This window comes from Microcaecilia unicolor, chromosome 9 (genome assembly GCF_901765095.1).
Source record: "Microcaecilia unicolor chromosome 9, aMicUni1.1, whole genome shotgun sequence".
Classification (NCBI taxonomy): domain Eukaryota; kingdom Metazoa; phylum Chordata; class Amphibia; order Gymnophiona; family Siphonopidae; genus Microcaecilia; species Microcaecilia unicolor.
The window spans coordinates 173,722,457-173,745,494 of NC_044039.1; the positions used below are offsets into that span (position 1 = coordinate 173,722,457).

Consider the following 23,038-nt stretch of genomic DNA (forward strand, 5'->3'; position numbering starts at 1 on the left):
AATACATCATTGATAGTGAAAGTAAGAAGAGAATAGATATTTGATATTACTGATGGATTTTGGGTTGCATGGTAATGGAATACATAATAGTAATGTAACTATGCCATACTTTGTTTTTGTTACATTTGTACCCCGCGCTCTCACTCATGGCAGGCTCAATGCGGCTTACATGGAGCAACGGAGGGTTAAGTGACTTGCCCAGAGTCACAAGGAGCTATTTTGTTACTTGAATATTTTTACTGCTGTAATTATCTATTGCCTATGTTTGATTTATTCTTATTGTACACCGCCTTGAGTGAATTATTTTCAAAAAGGCGGTAAATAAGTCCCAATAATAAATAAATAAATAAATGTTCAGATCCCTAAAATCAAGACAATGCTCCCAAATGATTAGGAATAAGCCAATTGAAATAAATATGCTTTCAGAAGCTGCCTAAACTTTAGAGATTGTTTTTCTTATCTGAACTCTTTTGGAAAGGAATTCCAGGGAATCTGAACCACACAAATAAAAGCCTGACATGCCTTTTAGCCAGCTTACACTCTCTGATAGATGGTACATATGGAAAACCTGTTTCTGACCTTAACCTGCCAGGGGAACATATTTTTACTCCTTTTCAGAAAGTCGGCTGGAACTTGACCAAATAGAGACTTAAACTCTATGGCAGATGATCTTAGCTTTGTATCTCTAAAGCGTTGGGAGCCAAATAAGATCAAACCAAATTTATCTTACATGGCTCCTCATCCCACATCCAAAATCAGTTCTGCAGCCTGCACACAATTGTACTGGCACCCCATAAAGGAGAAATTGCAGCAGTTCATCAGAGTTATCACAAATAACTAGATGACTATTTAAAGTTGCTGGCTAGAATTCAGCCAGCACATAAGGCATAGTTTTAAACCAAACTCTTTAACCTTATCTGGGTAATATAGCAAATGTGGATACCTACCTGAAAACCTAAATGGCTATGAGAGCCCCAGGACTGGTTTGAGAAGCCCTGTCCCCCCCCCCCCCCATAAGCTTTTTTTTTTTTTTAATAATTATTTTCTCATTAGCTTTAAAAAAATAAATAGAAATAAAACAAAACAAAAAAGGATACATGATATTTGGTGGACTAAATACATTTTTTGACTAGCTTTGAAAGGTAATACTTTCTTTTATGGGTCAGAAAACATTCCAAGGGCAGTCACATGAGGGAATTTCCCCCTGAGATTGTTGTTGGAATGCTTTTATGTTTCACTTGTATATTCTATTTGTCATCTTTTGCTCATTTCTGACCCAAATAAGGTATTATTCCAATAAAAAGGTATCATTTTATCTTCTTCTTTTTTTTGTCTGTGTTATTTCATTTATTACCTTTAAAAGTGGACTCACAGGGCTAGCACGCCAACTTATCCATTTTGTAACATGAAATCCTCTTAGGGTTCCACAGTGCAAGGAAATCTCTTTGTTCTGATAAAATAGTTTCAAGGACGAGCCAGTCCTTCCCTCAGCATCCTACGAGCGCCTAGATGCCTGCGCCCTCCTGGAGCAGCCCGCGGGGTGTGAAGGAGAGGCAGGGTAAAGGGGGGAGTGGGGGAGCCCCGCAACTCACGCCGGACTCGCGCCCGGGCGACGCGTGACGTCAGGACTATAAAAGGCTGTGCAGCGGCGCGAGCAGCTCCAGAGGTGGTGGGAGTTGCTCGATGCTGGAGCCCTGCGTTCTGTTATGAGTCTCGCGCACCTCTGGCTGCTCTCGGCTCGCGCTCTACCTCGTGCACCAGTCGTGCTGCTGCGGCCGCTCGTGGCTTAAGCGCATTTCGGAAAAGTGACCCTGGCGGCCCGACAGATGCAGTGAAGAAGCGGCTGCGCGAAGCTGCCCTCGAGAGGCGGAGATGGAGCCGCGATGGAGGGAGAAGGGTGAAGCGGACACTGAGCGGCAGAGGACCCGGGAGCGCCTGGAGGCGACGCTGGCCGGCCTGGGCGAGCTGGAATACCTGCGGCAGCGGCAGGAGCTGCTCGTGAAGGCGCTGCTATGCCCTAGCGCCCGAGAGCCGCCCGTTGATGCCCAGTCGCGGACGGGGGACACCCAGCGCAGCCTGGAGGAGAAGTTCCTGGAGGAGAACATCCTGCTCTTGCGGAGGCAGCTGGTACGCGGCGCCCTTTTGCTTTGGGGGGAGAGATCCACAGATCCGCTGGCTGCACTGGGGCCACTTGGCACGGGACTAGCTGAGCCCTGGTGTTTGCTTCGGCTTTTGCCTGCAGAAGGATTGTTTGGCGTTAGGGAGCTATTTTGGGGGTTGGATTAAATAAAAGAATCGGAAGGATTGTGCGATTTCTATCCGGACGATCCAAACCTCTTGCAACGAAATTGAAGTTCTTACCAAACGAAACAAACAGAATGCTTAGGAATGTTAGGACTTAGCGTAGCGTTTATTGACTAGCCTAGGCTGGCTTGTGATGTGAGCTCTGCTTTAAAGTGAGGATGTAAGAACATGCAGATTTACCGCAGACAATATGCGGCACAGGGCGAGAGGAGCTTAGACAGCCAGGATCTGCCAGAGCTATTCAGTGACAGCACTCATCTGGCATTAATCAAACTCTCATCAGAGCTCAGCTGCAAGATCCGAACAAAATTCTACCCATAGTTTAAAAAAAAAAAAAAATTATATAGGATCGGGTCTGAAGTAGAGCTGCCTGGGAGAGCCGATAGGGCTGCCTTACTTGACATGTAGGAAACAGTGGTGCTGGTGGATATGTTGTGATTAAGTACTTGAGATGTAATGAGTTTCTGCCATAAAACTTGAGATGACAGTGGGGAATAGGTTTTCTAATCGTGCTGTTTCTCTCGGACTGCCACCGGTAGACTGGTTAATTGGGATCTGGCAGTATTTTAAGAGGATCCTTTCTTTTCTTCTCCGATGCTCTCTGTATGGAAACTTTGTGTGAATTTGCTATGCATACTGTATAGCTGTAGCAAAACGGATTGCTCTTCAATGGACTAATGCTAGACGTTTTTGTATTGATGCCAGAGAAAGTGTTCAGTTACCGTCATTGCTTGATAAGATAATGTAAAACAGTTTAATGTTCTACTACGGTGCAGTTTAATTTATGAGAACAGAAAAGTAACAAATCCAAACACTGGGCAGCTGCCTATTAAAATCTGTAGGAGAAGCCTTCTGATTGCCATAGATGAATGTAGGGGGGGGGGGGGGGGGGAGAGTGCAGTTTCTTGCAACTATAGACCATTTAATGCGCATCCCAGTTTTCATCTGCCATTCAATGATTCCAGAACACCCAAAATAGCTTTACAATTCTGCATAGATAAATGCTGCCCATTTGGCCTGGAAACGATCTGTTGTCTTACTGTGTGTAGTATGTTTTTGCTGCTTATTTCCCGGTCCAAACAGTGCTGTTGTGTGAAGGAGGGAACCATGTTTGTAGCAGGAACCCTCATTGATCTTGGGCAGGTCTCTTTAGCTTCCTGGACCACCTCTTAGTCAACTGTAATCCAGCAAGAGGTTTAAAACATTTTTCTCCATGGTTTGGGAATCTTTGCATCTAGGTAGCAATAATTTTATTCCATCCCTTTGACTCTTAAGTTGGTTGTATTTTTCATAAGTACCACCATGCAAAGCATTTTGAGGCGTCCCTTGGAGGAAAGGGCCTTATCTGAATGCAAAATGAATATTCTCTGGAACACAATCTCATTCTTAAATTATTTAAGAGGGGGCTGTTTAAGACTTTGATGAATAGGCAAGACTCTTCTAGTAATAAAATTAATGTTGTGTGCCTGCTATTTTAAACTGAACAGTTTGTGAGGGGTTTTGATTTGGCCACTGGTCCTTTGCTTTTATAATAATGGAGACTTGGGCCTTTGCAAGCTTGATCTGAAGAAGACATGTTTTGACTTCCTGTTACAAATCTGTTATGGATCTGAGATCAAAAGGTGTTAGATTATGACAGAGAATGAATGTGGTTGGAGATTGGGACTTTGTAAGAGGTGTGTTCTTAAGACTTTGTACACATAATCTTAAATTTCCAAAGGAAATTGAAAAACACATCCATTGTTCAGTAAACAAGGCTTTTAACAGATGTAGTAGGACTTTTAGAATTCTTTGAGGATTTATGACAGCATCTGTTTACACAGTAACCAACAGTTAAAATGTGTATGGTTTTTACAATGAGTCGTCTTTTGGTTTAAGTTCAGTTTCTATTTGGTTTGGGTTAGTTTTTGATGTTAGAAAATTTTATCTAAATAGTCGTTAAGGCGGAGATTCAATATATGATGCCTAAAAAAATCTGTGCTGAATTCAGTGCACTGATTATAGAATACTCTTGGTTGATATCTCAGCGCCTAAAACTACGCACATCCATTTATATCAACGGAAATGTGTAAATCCCGGCACATAGATTTACGCACACTGGGCCATAGTTTATAACTACATGCATGTTAGTTCGCTGCATTTTGTTACAGAATACGCTTAGGGCCCTGTTTACTAAGGCACGTTAGAGTTTTTAACACACCTACAGTTAGCGTGCACACTAACTGTGTAGGCACCTATAGGGATATTGTAGGTGCATATACGGTTAACGTGCATTAAAGACGCTAACGTGCCTATAACACACCTTAGTAAACAGGGCCTAAGTGAGTAGTGTGCATAAATTCTAATCAATGCCAATTAGTGCTCATTATTGCTTATTAAGTGTTATCAGCGCTCATTAGCTTGTTAAATTGCGTGCGTTATAGAATCCGCGCCAATTTTGGTGCATATCAGTGGCGTAGCGATTTGGCCCTGGACCCCCCTGCCGACGACCCTCTCTACTCCCCCTGCCACCACCAACCCTTCCCCGCCGCCGTCACCATCTGCTACCTTTGCTGGTGGGGGACCCCGACCCCCGCCAGCCGAGGTCCTCTTCTGGCGCAAGGCTTCATTCTGTTTCTGTGAGTCTGACGTCCTGCACGTACAACGTGCAGGACATCAGACTCACAGAAACAGAACGAAGCCTTGCGCCGGAAGAAGAGGTCCTCGGCTGGTGGGGTTGGGGTCCCCCTCCAGCAAAGGTAGGCGACAGCAGGGGAGGGTTGGCGGCGGGAGGGGGGTCGAGAAGATTGTCGGCAAGGGGGGGGGTCAAAGTTGTTGGTAGCAGCGGTGGTGGTGGTGGGGGCTAAAATGTGCCCCCTCACCTCGGGCTCTGGACCCCCCTCCCACTGATGTCTGGCTATGCCCCTGGTGCAGATCTCTAGGCATGCTGTATAGAATCCAGGGGTAAGGAGGAAAGTTATCAACGTGGGCTGCTCTTAAATCGGGTTATTTTAGTACAGGGTGCCATTTTTGCACATGTTGTTAACTTCACCTATGAATGTAGCTAAAGCATCTCACTGCTCATTTTTTTCTTAATTTAAATAAGAGCCAGGCCATGTCCTTTTCCTTTTAAAGGGTTAGAGGGAGGAGAGTGAAGAGGGAATTGAGTGTTCTACATGCGCTTATCAAAACAAAATATCCAATTCAAAAACACATTTCTTACCATTTTGTTTCTTAGAACTGCTTGAGGAAGAGAGATGCTGGTTTATTAAATCAACTCCATGAACTGGACAAGCAGATCAGTGACTTAAAAATAGATGCAGAAAAGACATCCGATGAGCATCTGGAGACAGACAGCCGTCCTAGTTCAGGTGGGGACATTAATGTTGCATCTAATGTGACGGTGACAACTAATGCTAGTAGGTTCCCACACAGTTCTCAGGCACCAATAGTCGGGCAAGAATTTTTGCTAAGGCTACATCAGGAAAGAATGCTGTAACTCAATAGATGCCTTTGTGGATACGCCGCTGTAGTAACAGCTGTCTGGACTCAGAACAAATAACCTGTCACATTACACATCAACAGCTAGAAGGTTATTTGTGGGCAAACTTTCAGACTGCATTTATTGATAAAAATTGAGCTGAGTAAAAGGGTTCCATAAGACTAAAAATACAGTTTGTTCTGTTGGCTATCACACGCCCCATGCAACTAATAAATGGTCAGATGTTTAGGCAGTGGCGTTCCTAGGGGGGCTGACACCCGGGGCGGATCGCCGATGCGCCCCGCCCCCCGGATGCAGCGCGCCCCCCCGGCGAAAGGACACCCCCCCCCCCGCGAAGGAACTCTCCCCGGGTGCATGCCACTGGGGGGGGGGGGGGGGGGTGCCGCGCGCGCCTGTCCTCCGTTGTTCCATGCTTCTTCTCTGCCCCGGAACAGGAAGTAACCTGTTCCGGGGCAGAGAAGAAGCATGGAACAACGAGGACAGGCGCGCGCGGCACCCCCCCCCCCCCAGCGGCGTGCACCCGGGGCGGACCGCACCCACCGCCCCCCCCCCCCCCTAGGAACGCCACTGGTTTAGGCTTCATTCTAGCTATTTTTTTTCTGAGAATTGGTTGATGCATTTATTTCAGAATATCCTTAAAGTGCAGGGCTGCAGTGGGGAGGGGCACAGCTGTCTTAGGGTGCACTTTACTGCTTTGTGTGGGGTTGTATGTTATAACTAATGACAGAGGCAAAGATCAATGTTTAAAATTCAGAAAATTTTCAACTGTAGTGGACTTAACTGGGGTGGGGGGGGGGGGGAAGGTAGAATTAATGTACACCTTAGTGATGGCACTTAATGAAAGAAATCTGCCTTTTTTTTAAATAGGATTTTATGAGCTGAGTGATGGGGCATCAGGATCACTTTCCAATTCCTCTAACTCTGTTTTCAGCGAGTGTTTATCCAGTTGCTATTCCAGCAGCTGTTTCTGCAGCCCTTTGGAGGCATCGCTGAGCTTTGCAGATAGTCGGCCCAAATCTGCAGGTAGGGACTGCAGTACTACTTACACCCAGCCCTTGTTGCAGGGCATACTTCTCCTTTACCAGTCCAAAAGGACAATTGACTCTTGTCGTGGTTTTACACTTAGCATTCATTTCATAGAATTATCCCCCTAACAATTACATGCCAATTACATGTATCAATATTTCAAATAATGGCATCCATATGTGTATGTGTACGTAATGGGCTAGATTCTGTAAGTGGCACCTAAAGATAGGCGTCGAAATGATGCGCGCTAAGCTAGTATTCTGTAAACAGTGCTCTGCCTGGAATGATCATTACAGAATATTAGCTTAGTGCACATTTCGTGCTTGACTTGGGTGCGAGCATTTATGCCTGTCAAAGGTCAGTGTAAACGCTTGCGACCAACTGATGGCAGTTAGCGTGCAAATGCAGGTATACTATTGGCATCGTGCCTAAGGTATGCCCCAACCCGACCATGCTCCCTCCCATGGCCATGCCCCCTTTGAAGTTGCACGCTATGAAATTTAGGCGCGTTATAGAAGGGCGTAGGGCAGATCCGCACATCTCTAGTTTACCTAGGGCAGGGCGCTGTCCCAGGTGCTAGTAGTGAGGGGGGTGCGCAGAGCAGGCACATGGCTGTCTGCTGGTTCCCTGCCCCGGAACAGGAAGTTGACATCAGAGTGGGCAGGGGACCTGCAGAGCCAGCAGCCACATACCTGCTTTGCGCAACCCCTTGCTTAGAGGAGGGGGGTGTGCACTGCCCTGTATTCTGTATAAGGTAGGTATGCTGTTACCGCACATAACTCCTAATTACTGCTAATTGCTTGTTAACACCAATAATCACCTAATTAGCTAATTAGCTCACACATGGATTTGGGATCTGCTTCCAACTTTGGGCAACTTATACAGAATCTGGCAGAACATGTGTGAATACCAAAATTCCGCTTAAGTGCTAGTCTGTAAATTCCCGCATCTTCCATAGCTTGTATTTTACAGATAGGCGTACACATGTACGGCGTCTGCAGTGTGGGCTAGACTCACAGTTATGCACATTATTATAGGACACCATAAGTTATGCACATATCTCTGGAATTTAGGCCTGAACAATTACACTTACTCTGTGGGTGTGTTAATTGTTGATCTGATTGATGTGGTCCATTTTCAATTCAAAAGCATGCTTCATGTTATCAAAACATCTGATTATGAACTGTCTGCAACAGGGGCGTAGCCAGACTTTGGCGGGAGGGGGGTCCAGAGCCCGAGGTGAGGGGGCACATTTTAGCCCCCTCCCGGTGCCGCCGACCCCCCCCCCCCGCCACCAACTTTGACCCTCTCGGCCCCCCTCCCGCCGCCAACCCGCCGTCGCCTACCTTTGTTGGCAGGGGTTGGGGTCCCCTGCCAACAAAGGTAGGCAACGGCGGGTTGGCGGCGGGAGGGGGGTCGAGAGGGTCGTCGGCAGGGGCGTCCAGGGGCAAATCCATGGGGGGCCCAGGCCCCCGTGGCCCCATACTGGCTATGCCCGTGGTCTGCAGGTAAGTTGATTTGAAGATACTTTTGCGCATTAGGGACTAGATTCTATATATCATGCCTAAAAATTTGGTGCCAAAATGAATTTCACCTAAGCACATTTTACAAAGTATGCCTTAATTTAGGCGTACGTATTGTGAAATCCCCCTTCTCACTCAGGGTGACCTGGTTCCCAATATGCAGATCATATGCAAATTAGTGTGCTACCCCTTCTCGCTCAGGGTGACCTGGTTCCCACTAAGCAAATTAAACAGGTCTCACCAACTGCATCTTTCTTAGGCAACTCTTTATTCCAGCCCCTGGGCACACTTCTTCTAGCTTAATACTTTAGGCTTTCATAGATCTTCACACTGAGCCTCCCCACACAGATACATGGGCTCAGTACTAGCTTCAATACTTTGGGGACTTCTAACCCCAGGCTTTGCAGCCTGCCTGGACACACAGTCCTTCCTTCTTTGGACACACAGTCCCCTCTTTGAACACACACACAGTCCTTTCTTCTTTGGACACACAGTCCTTTCACTGAACACACAGTTCCTATAAGTACTGAGGACACACAGTCAAACACTAATGCTTTAGGGACTTCTTACCCCAGGATTTTCAGCCTGCTGATCTCCTTTGGACACACAGAGTCCATAGGGTTAGCCAGTATCTTTTATGGGGATCTCTCTTCTTCTTCTACTGCCAGCTCACTTCTCTTCCTTTCACAACTCAGGTGAGGTATAAAGTGGTTAATTAGCTACCCAGGACCCAGCCCATAACCTCCTACACCTATGGACATCCCAGGACTCTCCCCGGTCCTAGCACCCTCCATCTATTCTCCTACCAGTGCCCTCTAGTGGCCTACCCCGGATAGGACACCCTCTTACTTATCACAGTATAGAATAAGCCTAAATTTCCGCAGGGTTTATAGAATACTCTGAGCGCCAGTCCATGTGACAAAATTTAGTTATGGGCAGTTATGCCAAGTAAAACCTGGTGTAAATACTGATGCCTAAATTACGCCCAGATTGGATGTATTGTATAACCAATGCTTAGATTTTAGAAACGCTCATAACCACGCCCCTTTTCAAATATGTGACTTAGGTCTGTGGGTAAATTCTAATGCCAATTAGTGTCAGTTGCTTGTTAATTGGCAATTAGCACTAATTGGCTTGTTAACCAATTAGATTATGCACATTTTTATGGAATATGCTTCAATTTCCGCACTGCTTGGCTCGATATGTAGAATCCAGGGGTAGATGGTTTGCTATTCATGTTTACAGTTTAGCATTCCTAATGGAAGGGATCGCATATAGGCTGTGAAGATGAGGGGGAGCTATTGGACAGTAAATTGAAGTATCTTTGCTCCATTGGGAGTGAGATCTTAACAAAAGTATCAATACCGAAGCTTGTTCATGCAGACAGAGGGAATGCTATATACTGCCAATCGTAATGTTTTTGTGCAAAAAATATGAACTTTATTCCACTCAATTATCATACCATAAACTGGTTTTTAGATGATGCAGTCTGCCAAAAAACTTCTTCTGTTACTGCTAGTTGCCTCAACCATGTGGAAATACAGCATGCTATTTAAGACATTGGGTATGGATCTGAGGTAAGGTGACGTAGTACTTTTGCTAACATATTTTTTTTAATTTCAGATGACCTCCTAAGATGGGTAGACTACAAAGACCAGTTGGAAGAGCACACATCTGGTACTGTTCGTCGTTCATTCTCTGCACCATATTCCAGTTCTCTTGACATGGTTGCCGATGTTCACCCCAAGTACCAGTGTGACCTTGTATCTAAAAATGGGAATGATGTGTACCGTTATCCTAGCCCCCTTCATGCAGTGGCAGTGCAGAGCCCCATGTTTCTTCTCTCTTTGATGGGGAACCTGAAGGAAGAGCATAGGCTTGACAGCAACACGAAGGACAGCTGCACCGAACCCAAAATGGATTCAACAAAAGCAGAAAACACTCCTCCACCCAGCGGTTCACAGTCTGCAACCCCTTCTTCACTGAGCAAGAAACTAGACAGCTACATCTTGAGTATAATTCAGAAAAAACCCCACACTGTAAGGACTAACAAACCCAGAACAAGTGTGAATGTGGACCCTACAAAGGGCATTTTAAGGCATAGTAGCATGTGTGTCAGACAAACTGGTGTGTCTCCCAGTAATAACCATAACGTGAAGAACTCTAAACAAGCAGGTTTACACCCCACTGCAGTGACTGCTTTGGAGAATGGTTCATTCTCATCACTTAAGCAGCCCTCAAAAGAATCTGCAAGCGGGCAGCTGGAAACTAAGAAGATGCATATCCCCCCAGGCTGCCCACTGACTTGTGTCAATGAAGTTCAAAGCAAAAACTTGTCAAAGAATAACATGAAGTCTGTATTCCTGGGACAGAGCTTATGCCCTGTGCCTGTTACTGTGGATCTTCAGAAAGAAAATAACCTGGTCTCCAATACATCCCCTAAGAAAAACCCGTCCAGGCACCCAGCATTGCAATTAGAGACCAGAGTAATCCCACCTCCAAAAAGGATTCTACCCAAAAGCACCATGAAGTCACCTTATCAAGTCCTTCCTCTTGAAGAGAGGCCACCCTTGGATTTCAAAAGCGAGGGGTCTTCATCACAGAGCTTGGATGAGGGAATACTGGTGAACGCCCAGTATATACCAGCTCAGCAGCAGACTCTAAAACTCCATAAAGGCACTAAAAGTCTCAAAATTATTAAAAGCTCAAACTTGAAACACAGAACCCATGTTGTGCACATGGTGGAAAACAGCTCGCAAGTGATGAAAGAAAAAACCAAAGTGGTTGGCAAAAAATGCCGTTTTCCTGATGACTTAGAGACAAACAAGAAATTGAAGAAACCTTCTCCAAGGATTAAGAAGGCAATTAACCCATTAGCAGAGCACAGACCTCCAGGCCGCCAGCCTGGCACAACTAAAACTATGAGCCGTTTACATGGACATGGGAAGGAAGGATTTGTGGCCAAACCTAAGTACAAACGAGGTGACTATCGACGCTGGAAATCTTCTGCAGAAATTTCTTACGAGGAAGCCCTCAGAAGAGCAAGGAGAAGAACCCAGAGAGAACCTCTCTGTGTTTATGCGCCAGTACCACTTCCCTACGCCAGCCCTTATGCATATATAGCAAGTGACTCTGAGTATTCAGCCGAGTGTGAGTCCTTGTTCCACTCCACTGTGGTTGAGACCAGCGAAGATGAGCAGAGTAACTACACCACAAACTGTTTTGGAGACAGTGAGTCTAGCCTGAGTGAAGGAGAGTATGTGGCAGAAAGCACCACATCCAGCGACTCGGATGAAAGTGGAGGGCTCATTTGGTCCCAGTTCGTCCAAACCCTTCCTATCCAGTCAGCTACTGCCATGGAACTGCACACGAACTCCGCCAAAGCCTTTGTCAAAATTAAGGCTTCGCACAATCTTAAGAAGAAGATTCTTCGCTTTAGGTCTGGCTCCCTAAAACTCATGACAACTGTTTAATTACATACAAATATTTGGGAGCCCGGAGGAAGAACTTTCTGTTAAGGTGATTGCCACTTATGTCTCTCCTGCCACCCCCCCCCCCCCCCCCAATAGCTAAAGTTTTTGTTTCTGTAAATATTTTCATAAATACATTTTGTGCAAATATTTAAAGGTAAGTTATGTCATCTGCATTTTATATTGTGGAAGCAGTAATATTGTTATACTGTATGAAAATTGATGAACATTTTAAACCAGCTTATGGCATCATGTGTGATTGATTAAAAAAAAAAAAGTCATCTAATATTTAGCAGCAGAATAGACTCTAAGCCTTGTTTAGCTCCATGCTGGGAATGCCTTTGTGAGCCACAGCTACCGGGCTCATCTCCTTTGCCTTTATTCTGTGCAGTAATAATTTTTTAATCACTGAACTTTTCCTTGCACTAGCTTGGCTATCTTCTGAATTCTCAAAAGTAATAATACTAATGTGTTCCATTACTCTTAACCTAAATGTCTCTCCCAGAGAGGGTTAGGCAGTCATATGCAAAGGTTCAAGGGTTCAGTCATTCTGAAAACACGAGCTTCATTCTACCACATGAACCATCTTACTAGACCAAAGGAGCCTCTTACAGCACCTACTCATAGGTCAAAGGCCTTTCTTTTTAAAGAATTTATGCAAGTTGTGTGCATGGAGAGCATTGGTTTTGGTGTCCTTGCTGATGCCACAGTCCTGTATGTTGACATTTGTGGTTTTTATTGCATTGCGTAAAATAACATGATTTGCTTCCAAGTAATAAATTGAGTTTTTTAATGCTGATTTTTCAAGTCAAATCTGAAGTGTTCTCTTCTATGCTAATTTAACATTTTAATCACTTCTGGTGTGTATGTGTGATTTTATGCAGCAGGCTATATGTTGTTCATGTTTCTGTTTTTCTCTTCATTTCTGAAAGTGTTTAATTTATTTTTAGAAACATATCCATGTTGAAATAGTGGCATTTACATGTGCAGATCACAGACACATGTAAAGAACCGATTTTTCACAAAACCACTGTTTACACGTGGATCTGTATCATGTAAAGACTTCAAGGAGGTGTGGTTTGGGCAGGATTAAAATCTACACCATTGTGTATTCCCCATTTCACAAAGGCAATGCACATGTAAAGAGAAAATTTCCCACACTGGGATTAAAGGAGTCATTCTCCTTCCTTCATACACATAATTTATGTCCACCTCCCAAAATTCTGGCCTTGCTTATCAACTGACAACACTTACTCAAGCAGGTTTGTGAATAGGGCCGTTGCTTGTGGAAGCTGTGAAATTGCTACTTCTATATGAAGGCACTGACCCTCCACCTGGAAGCTGTCAGGTTTATGCCATTCATTTTTTCAACATGCATCTTTGTTAAATGTCTGCTTCTGTTGCACTTGGCAGAATATAAATGTGTACTCTTGTAGGCTGTGTGTTTGGAACTGAGCACATGTCGACCTGGACATCTCAGTTCCACTCTCCATGTTGTCGAGTGGGGCCACTTGTGTTCATGTGTCAAAAGAATGTAACATAGAGGGGCATAATCGAATGGGGCTGACCATCTATATGGGTGGCCATCTCTAAGGCCGGCCCAGGAAAGTGGCATACCCGACCGTATAATTGAAACAAGATGGCCGGCCATCTTTTGTTTCGATAATATGGTCAGGGCCAGCCAAATCTCAACATTTGGGCCGGCGTTAGAGATGGCCAGCGTTAGAGATCACCGCCATTGGTTTTTGCCAATAATGGAAACTAATGGTGGCCATCTCAAACCCGGCCAAATCCAAGGCATTTGGTCATGGGAGGAGCCAGCATTTGTAGTGCACTGGTCCCCCTCACATGGCAGGACACCAGCTGGGCACCCTAGGGGGCACTGCAGTGGACTTCAAAAATTGCTCCCAGGTGCATACCTTCCTTACCTTGTGTGCTGAGCTCCCCAAATCCCCCCCAAAACCCACTACCCACAACTGTACAACACTACCATAGCCCTAAGGGGTGAAGGGGGGCTCATGTGGGTACAGTGGGTTTTAGGGGGGTTTTGGAGGGCTCCCATTTACCACCACAAGTGTAACAGGTAAGGGGGGATGGGCCTGGGTCCACCTGCCTGAAGTGCACTGCACCCACTAAAAACTGCTCGAGGGACCTGCATACTGCTGTCATGGAGCTGGGTATGACATTTGAGGCTGATTTTTATTTTTTTTGGGGGGTGGGAGGGGGTTGGTGACCACTGGGGGAGTAAGGGGAGGTCATCCCCGATTCCCTCCGGTGGTCATCTGCACAGTTGGGGCACTTTTTTGAGGCTTGGTCCTAAAAATAAATGGACCAAGTGAAGCTGGCGAAGTGCTCGTCAAAGCCGGCCTTCTTTTTTCCATTATTGACCGAAGCCGGCGATCTTGTAACCATGCCCCTGTCCCGCCTTCCATACCCTGCCAAAACGCCCCCTTGAACTTTGGTGGCCCTGTGATTGAAAGCAGTTGAAGCCGGTGAAAATCGGCTTTCGATTATACTGATTTCGCCGGCTTCAGGAGATGGCCGGCCATCTCCCGATTTGTGTCGGAAGATGGCCGGCCTTCTCGTTCGAAAATAAGCAGGATAGTAACATAGTAGATGACGGCAGAAAAAGACCTGCACAGTCCATCCAGTCTGCCCAACAAGATAAACTCATGTGTATTTTTAATAACTCAGTTCTGCCATCTCATTTCCCATTTTATTATTAACCCCTCCCAGAGGTCACAGTTAAGCTGGTTGATGATGCAGGTGATGTATGGCAGTTCTTTAACAGTCCCGGAGGTATAGAAGTCTACATTGGGTGATAATCCAGCTTCTTCTTCTTTTTTTTTAAAGGAAGCAGGAAGTTTTTTTATTAGAATAAACTTTATTCATCTTTTACATTCTTCAGCTTTTCTCCTCCCCTCTTTTCCATTCTTTTTAACCTCTTCTGTGGTAAGCACAGCTGCTGGTTGTATTATGGAGCTGGGCCTGGACATAAGTGTCAAATTTTCGGTGATCCAGTACACTGGATATTTCCAACCATGCTGTTGCTTTTGTCTCCTCTGGAGCTACTACTACAAATTTATTCTCATTTTTGAAATGGGGTAAACATGCAAAAATTCAAAAGCTTTACTAGCAAAACTTCAAACAGTGCACCTTTTTAACGTTAATCACATTATATATACGCTCAACTTCTCTGCTAATTTGTCTCTAATATATCCAGGTCTATATAATCAGACAGTCATAATAAGATCATCAGATACACATATTCACCTCTTAAATGGCTAATACATTTCTTCATGAGCCAAGCATTTTTATAACGTTAATCACATTTTTTAGTCTTGCTGGTTATCTAACACCCCCCCCCCATAAACCTAATCAGATGTCCTACACCAGGTTTTCTGTGACTATATAAAAGCATTTGAAAATCCATCAATGTGTGGCTGGTAATTAGGGACATGTAAGGCTAAAGGTTTCGGTTGTTTTTCAAAATTGTTCCTGATTTTCAGATGTTTTTATTTTTCATATATTTGGTTTAATGTGTATTACAATTTTTTAATGTACAGAAAGAGATTGTATATGTATTAACGCAGCGGGGGGGGGGGGGGGGGGGGGATTTGCATGCCCAGCATTGAAGGCACACTAACAGATCAACTGTATGCTAGTAAACACACATCCCTACTGGAGTATATGAATGTCCCTTACATTTTGTAACCGTATCGATGCTGTTGGTGTTATGGAATGTGAGTTCCTATTGATTAAGGAGCAAAAGTGAGGGACAGAAATTTGTATGCACTGCCTCCACTGCATGCAAATCTCTCTCATGAATATTCATTGTGGATATACTGAAAACCTGACTGGCTGGGGTGCCTCCAGGATCAGGTTTGGGAGCCATTGCACTAAGCCATTTAGCACATGATTACAGACTAGCAGGTAGGCATGCCACTGCCATTTATGTGTGTAGTGGCGGTATTCTATATAGACGACCTGTTACGGAATGAGGGGGATACTAGCATGCACCAGTAGACATGTCTCAGTTGATAAGGATAATGGGAAGTAGACCAGGCCTAGAGGGCTTCTCCTTCCTGTTCTGGCCTCTAGACTACGCTTCTATTACTTTAAGGAAGGAGATGACATGTTACGGAATGAGGGGGATACTAGCATGCACCAGTAGACATGTCTCAGTTGATAAGGATAATGGGAAGTAGACCAGGCCTAGAGGGCTTCTCCTTCCTGTTCTGGCCTCTAGACTACGCTTCTATTACTTTAAAGAAGGAGATGACATGTTACGGAATGAGGGGGATACTAGCATGCACCAGTAGACATGTCTCAGTTGATAAGGTGGACAAAGAAGGATAGTGGGAAGTAGACCAGGCCTAGAGCGCTGCTCCTTCCTGTTCTGGCCTCTAGACTATGCTTCTATTACTTTAGAGTAAAGAAGGTTTTGTTGCTCAGCTATTGGCTTTGCCTGTAAGACTCCTGAAGCAGGCTTACCGCTGAAACACAGGTCTGTGTCAAGTCTCCGAAATAAATGTTTTATCATCATTAGAAGTCTCTGCGTTGTTCCTGGGCAGCCTGGTCTACTTTCCACTATCCTTCTTTGTCTGTCTGTCCTCGTGGGATTTCAGTGTTCCTCTGCTTCGGGCAGAGTTTCACTGTGCTTTCAGTTGATAAGGTACCACCAGCCTGTGAGACATTAGCCCCCTAATTCTAGAAAGTTGTGTGCCCAAATTTGCTACTAGCGGGCAAATTTGTACACAGAAGTTCTAAAATAAGGTCAGTTACACATTTATTTAACAATGAGCTATAAATGGCCCCACTTAGCAGTTGCATGCGTAACTACCCTTTGTCACTATTCTATAAGTTGCACACTCAAAAGTCCAGAGTGCACAACCTCAAAGGGGGCATGAACTTGGGAGGGGCAGGTTGGGGTTGGGGATGTGTTACACAATTATGCACATGGGTTATAGGATACTAGCATTTACACACCTAACTGCCTACAGTTATGCCAGTGCTGACACCTAAAGTTACCCATTATATATACGCTCAACGTCTCTGCTAATTTGTCTCTAATATATCCAGGTCTATATAATCAGACAGTCATAATAGGATCATCAGATACACGTATCCACCTCTTAAATGGCTAATACATTTCTTCATGAGCCAAGCATTTTTATAGATAACCAGCAAGACTCAAAAATGTGATTAACGTTATAAAAATGCTTGGCTCATGAAGAAATGTATTAGCCATTTAAGAGGTGGATATGTGTATCTGATGATCCTATTATGACTGTCTGATTATATAGACCTGGATATATTAGAGACAAATTAGCAGAGACGTTGAGCGTATATATAATGGGTAACTGAATGCTCCCTTCACTATTTGAAAGTTTAAGGGTGCCGTTGTTGACTTCACACCTAAAGTTAGGCATGTAAATGCAGACTTGTGCACACAACTGCTGTCATAGGGGGTCTTTTACTAAAGCTTAGCTCAAGTTATCTGCAACAGAGCCCATAGGAATAAAATGAGCCCTGCCGCAGATAAATCGAGGTAAACTTTAGTAAAAGACCCCCATAGAATGCTAGCATTACAGAATTTGTGCTTAGCATTCATCAGTGCGGTTTTTTCTAGCAAAGAAGGTGCTGGTACTCAAATGCTAAGCTATTATTCAGGGGTGGGGTGATTACTGAGGGACCCACACCACAATAGCCAGGCCCCCTGCAACCAGTCACAGAACCTATGACAAGGCAGAATTTGTGTGTAGAGCCTGAGCTCTTTCCTTAAAACTTGGGGACCATGGGTTAATTTTAGCAGACAATGGAAAAGGTGCCGGAACCCCCTCAAAAAAAGCCGTCATGCATCATCCTGGCACATAAATTTTGGCGATGTTTTGAGAATTTAACCCTAGGTGTCCTGTTGTAAATCAGCCGTGTGCTTAAGGCAGCATGAGCTTACAGGTCCTTATTTATACAAGCAGCTTCAGTAGGACGGAGGTGCTGATAGCACATTTACAAATACTTTCAAATTGGCATAAATATATGCATGGACTAATGTAATGAAATGTGTACACATCACAGTTCTCCCAGCAGAGCTTAATACAGTACACATAGAAGTATTTGTTCAGGGTGTAAAGGAAAGGGGGTGGGGGGATTTGAAATGCCACCTTTCTGTGGTTACAGTCAAAGTGGTTTACATATTATACGTATTTTATACTTGAGGCAATGGAGGGTTAAGTGGAGCTACAGTGGGAATCAGTGGAGTGGAGGAGTGGCCTACTGGTTAGCGTGGTGGACTTTGGTCTTGGGGAGCTGGGTTTGATTCCCACTGCAGGCACAGGCAGCTCCTTGTGACTCTGGGCAAGTCACTTAACCCTCCATTGCCCCAGGTACAAATAAATACCTGTATATAATATGTAAGCCACATTGAACCTGCTATGAGTGGGAAAGTGCAGGGTACAAATGTAACAAAAAAAACCCCAGTTTCCCTTGTTCTTAGGGCACTGCTCTAATCATTAGGCTACTCCTGTACTGACATGTGGTGCATTTGTGATAATAGTCTTTTGTGTGGCTAAAACAGGCTTTATATGTGGAAAAACCTTTACAAAACTATCCCCTCCATGTAGAACTTTTCATCCAACATAATCTCAGCACATTTTTTGTGCTTTTCAGAGTTAGGCAGGTGGGTCATTATGGTGATGGGCCTTGGCTTTGAACAAGGTTCAGTGATCTAGAGCTGAGGACAAAGTGTGGCTCACCGATGCTCTGAGGACATGAAGTTGCTGTTTGAAATATCACTTCTTGTAAAGTATACCATTCTCAATCAAATTCAAACTAGTAAAATAAGGTGGTTGGGTTTGCTAGTTGAAAAAAAATATGCACAACCCTTCCCTGCTTTCCCTTTCTGTCCCTGTAGTGTTGAGTGATAAGGTATTTGGGCAATTTGCACTGGAGCTGATGCTTGGAAGGCAGTGAGCCTTCCCCCCATTCCCCAGTGTGTGGCAGTGGCCAAAAAAGCAAACAGGAAGCAAAGAATTATTAGGAAAGGGTTGGCAAATAAGACCAAGAATACTATAATGCCTCTGTATCGCTCCATGGTGTGACCTCACTCTGAGTATTGTGCTTCAGTTCTGGTCAGTGTATCTTAAAAAAGATATAGTGGAATTAGAAAAGGTTCAAAGAATGACCAAAAAGATAAAGGGGATGAAAGTCCTCTCATATGAGGAAAGGCTAAAGAGATTAGGGCTCTTCAACTTCAAAAAGAGAGGACTGAGGGGAATATGATTGAGGTCTACAAAATCCTGAGTGATGTAGAATGGGTAAAAGTAAATAGATTTTTTTACTCTTTCAAAAGTAAAAAAAATCTAGGAGACAATCTATGAAGTTACATGAAAATATTTTTAAAACAAATAAGAGGAAATATTTTTCACTCAACAAATGGTTAAGCTCTGGAATTCGTTGCCAGAGGATGTGGTAATAGCGGTTAGCATATCTGGGCTTAAAAAAGGTTTGGACAAGTTCCTGGAGGAAAAGTCCATAGTCTGCTATTGAAATAGACATGGGGAAGCCACTGCTTGCCCTTCAATTGGTAGCATGAAATGTTGATACTATTTGGGTTTCTGCCAGGTACTTCAGACCTCTATTGGCCACTGAGTCAGTATGGCTGTTTTTATGTTCTTATATGTTACTGCAATTGGCTCCTGGAAAGATTCTCACAAGCTTTTGTATACAGTAGTAGTATTGGCGACCTATATCCCTCTTGCTGAGAACCCCCTTTAAAGTAGAATATTTGTGCTGGAAGAGGCTTGCTTATGCAGATATATTGATAAAATGTGTTCATTTCTTCTGTTGCCATGCTAGTCTTTCTTTTAAATTAAGACAGTGGGGTCAGTTTCATTACTTGATCCTGCAGTGAGTTTATATGGGTTGCATGTGATGTAGCCATCTGTATACTTTAAAATAGTAGCCCCTGCAAGTATTCCCCTTGTGGTGATCTTCACTTTGTTTTAGCTGTTGAACTGTGTTACTGGATTTCACTAGATCCCTGGTGTTGTGGTTACGATAGGCATCTGGATGACAGCAACTTCTGCAGTGGTGGAAGAGGGGTTGATTGCATGGAAGACCTTAACATGTCTTCAATGGCAGCAGTTCCAGAGTTGACAAGACTGTACAAGAACACTGTACTAGACCTGTGATTGTGTGAGATGTAAATGCTAAATAGTAGTAGTAGTAGTAGTAGTAGATTATGGGCCACCTGTTTCTCCAGGATAGTGCCTGCACCATCTGGCATCCTGCTGAGGCCAGCATGCAAGCAATAATTATGTGTCAATTGTAACAAATATGACTTGAAACATGAAACAAAAACTAGCTATGAATGGGGCTGGTTGAGAAACATCAGCAATTCAAAGAATTTGGATCACTGGGCTATCAATTGGGATGGGAGGTGTCATTCTCCCCCCCACCCCATCTCCTCTATCATCCACCTATCTTCATCCCACCTCTTTCTCTTCCATGAGCCTGCTGTTACTAAGGAAAATGGAGGGATGAGACTGTTGGAGAGGGGAATTTTATGAGCGTAGCGTGGTTCAAAGCTTTTTTCTTCTGTCACTACTTCTGCGTTTGACATAATGCCTTCAGAATTTGACATCACAGTTGTTTGCTTATGGTGCCTATACCAAAACTAGGTATACAGATCAGTTGCTTAAAATTACTAATTTTCAAAAAGAAAACTGATCAACATTCTTTTATGGATATACTAGCCATTGAGCCCGTGAAAATGGGCTACTTTTGGCATGGGGGGGGGGTTCGAGCCCCCCCCCCGAGGTCAGTGCCGCCCCGCCCCACCTCCCCCGGAGTCGCCGCCGCCGCCCCTCCACCTGGCCCAAGCAGCACTGTAAACTTACATCAGCACGCAGCAGCAGGCACATCAGCAAAGCTGCCGTCAGGGCGGGCTTCCTTCTCTGCCTGTGTCCTGCCCTCGTGTGACGTAACGTCGGCGAGGGCGGGATGAAGGCAGAGAAGGAAGCCCGATGGCAGCTTTGCTGATGTGCCTGCTGCTGCGTGGTGATGTAAGTTCACAGTGCTCGGGCCAGATGGAGGGGCGGCAGCGATTCCGGGGGAGGGGGAGCGGTTCCGACGTCTGCAGCATGCCAGTAGAGACTTCCCTCTCTGTCCCGCCCCCATCATCACGTATTGACGTGGGGGCGGGGCAGAGAGGGAAGTCTCTACTGCGCATTTGCGAGTGAGTACGGTCACTCGCCGTTTATATGTTTGATATGTGTTCACTCTCCAAATGAAGCTTATTCGGGTACCATTCTGATGATTAGTAAACAGTAAAACACATTTTGTATGGGAGTGCAAAAGTACTGAAAGGTCAGATTGGTATGGGGAAGCATGCACAGGTTCTTCAGATGAAACCCATTCGCACAAGGAGGTGTGGGAAGGAAAATCTAGCAATTGAACTGATTTGGAAAAATATGGGAGATTTTATTGCCAAAACTCAAATCTCCAGATTCATCCAGTTTCTCTCTCTCTCTCTTGTGATCCATTCAGATACAGATATTTACCACTTTTGGGTGTCTATTAGGTATATTTAAAGAGTCACCTTATCATTAGCTAACTTAAACACTTGAAGTGTATGGATTTTTGCATACATTTAGATAAATCAAGAGTAAATATGGATTTTTGTTATAGGTGGCATCTTGTCCATCTGCAATACAGGTATTTTGTGCAGCTACACATTTCACTATATATCTCGGCAAGGATAACTCGAATATACTGGAATAGCTTCTTCCAGAGCAAAAGGAGGATGAGCTGTGAGTCTATGATGAATTAAAATGGTGGTTTCATAATGAGCCAAACAAACTTCTTAAAATATTCCAGGCTTTGCCTACAAGACATTTATAGTGGAAGGAAAAGGAAAGAGAACAATTGGAGAAGCTATTGTAAAATAAGCAAGACCTCTATGCCACTAATTTGGGGAAGAAACCCACATCAGATTTCATTATAGTCACCTCTCAAGGAAAAATAGTTTCTTACTTAAGCTTGCCACTGAGAGGTGCATCTTTCTAGTGTCTTGTTTTATTCAGCATGTTCTATCAAAATAAGAATATTTTTATCCTGAGAGCCATTGAAAGAGAATATGAGGGCAGATAATCAGAAGCTTCATGCAGTTCAGTTTCATTTCTTTTGTAATGCTACAGACCACTAACTGTTCAGGATCCTCAAGCACACAATCTGCAGTAATGTTTTTTTAAAAATGGAATCCAGAGTAGTGAACAAGAATTGCAGGGCCCTAAGGTCATGGACGATGGCAATTTACCTTACTTGGAAAAAGCAGCGGCTGATTTTGGGATTCATTCTGCTGTATACTCTTTTTCTCGTGGCACAAGACCAAATTAAGATTCTTTGTAAATTGTGATACCTTTTTTATTGACATAATTAAGGGATTCTTCAGAGATAACAGAAAAGTTTTGAAAAGCATGGAGGTCCCTCTCTGGGGCTAGTTCTCAGACTGGCCTAGTAAATACAATATTTCAGCTTGTAAAGAATCCATTTTCAAAAGTATCCAGATCCCAGTTGTGAAATGTCACTTTTTTAAAACCCTGTGTTCTTTTGCCAGAAGGCTGGCCTTGGACTCTTGAGCTCAGATTAAGTCCAGTTCTCTTATTTTATTTATTTATTTAATACATATATATAGCCCACCCTTCCAGACATTTGGGTGGGGTACAGAAAAACACTCATAAAAATAGCACATTAAAACATACAAACACCCAACACCCCAAACAATTCTGAAAAACCCTCCCATCAAGCAAAACTACAGAACAACCAAGTTTTAAACTGTTTCTTAAACTGAGATTACAGCAGAAATTTGATGCATAACAAAAGGAAGAGAATTCCACAAGTGGGGACCAGCAACAGAAAAAACTCAAGCCCGCCTTTCTTCTAAACACACAAGATGAAATGACGGGACAACTGACAGATCCAAATCATGGGACCTCAAGGCCCTTAAGGACAAATTCCTTGCTTTGCATCAGTATTAACTTGGCTTGTATTAAGCACATGTGTCTGTGTTAAGGGCCATGGTGAGGTGCTAAGTTTATTACAAACACTTTATATATCCCTGAGCTATGGTTAAAGGAGAAAAAGCCTAAGGTGTTCCATTTTCACATTTTTGTGTTTAACGTATTATTTTGCTCTGTGCTAATAGGTAATTAGTTGTATTGCATATTTTGCAT

The 23,038-nt window shown here is 44.0% G+C and overlaps 1 protein-coding gene across 2 annotated transcripts; it reads left to right on the forward strand.

Annotated features, from left to right (window-relative positions):
• The first annotated feature begins 1,676 nt into the window (after positions 1 to 1,676).
• On the forward strand, positions 1,677 to 12,583 carry DACT1 (dishevelled binding antagonist of beta catenin 1). Of its 2 annotated transcripts, XM_030215204.1 has the most exons (4): positions 1,677 to 2,127; positions 5,522 to 5,654; positions 6,653 to 6,808; positions 9,958 to 12,583. In XM_030215204.1, exons 1-4 carry the CDS (start codon positions 1,873 to 1,875, stop codon positions 11,805 to 11,807), a joined length of 2,394 nt encoding a protein of 797 aa, XP_030071064.1. In that variant the 5' UTR covers positions 1,677 to 1,872; the 3' UTR covers positions 11,808 to 12,583. The 2 variants fall into 2 exon arrangements, with proteins under 2 accessions (XP_030071064.1, XP_030071066.1); XM_030215206.1 differs by lacking the exon at positions 6,653 to 6,808.
• The last annotated feature ends 10,455 nt before the right edge of the window (positions 12,584 to 23,038 follow it).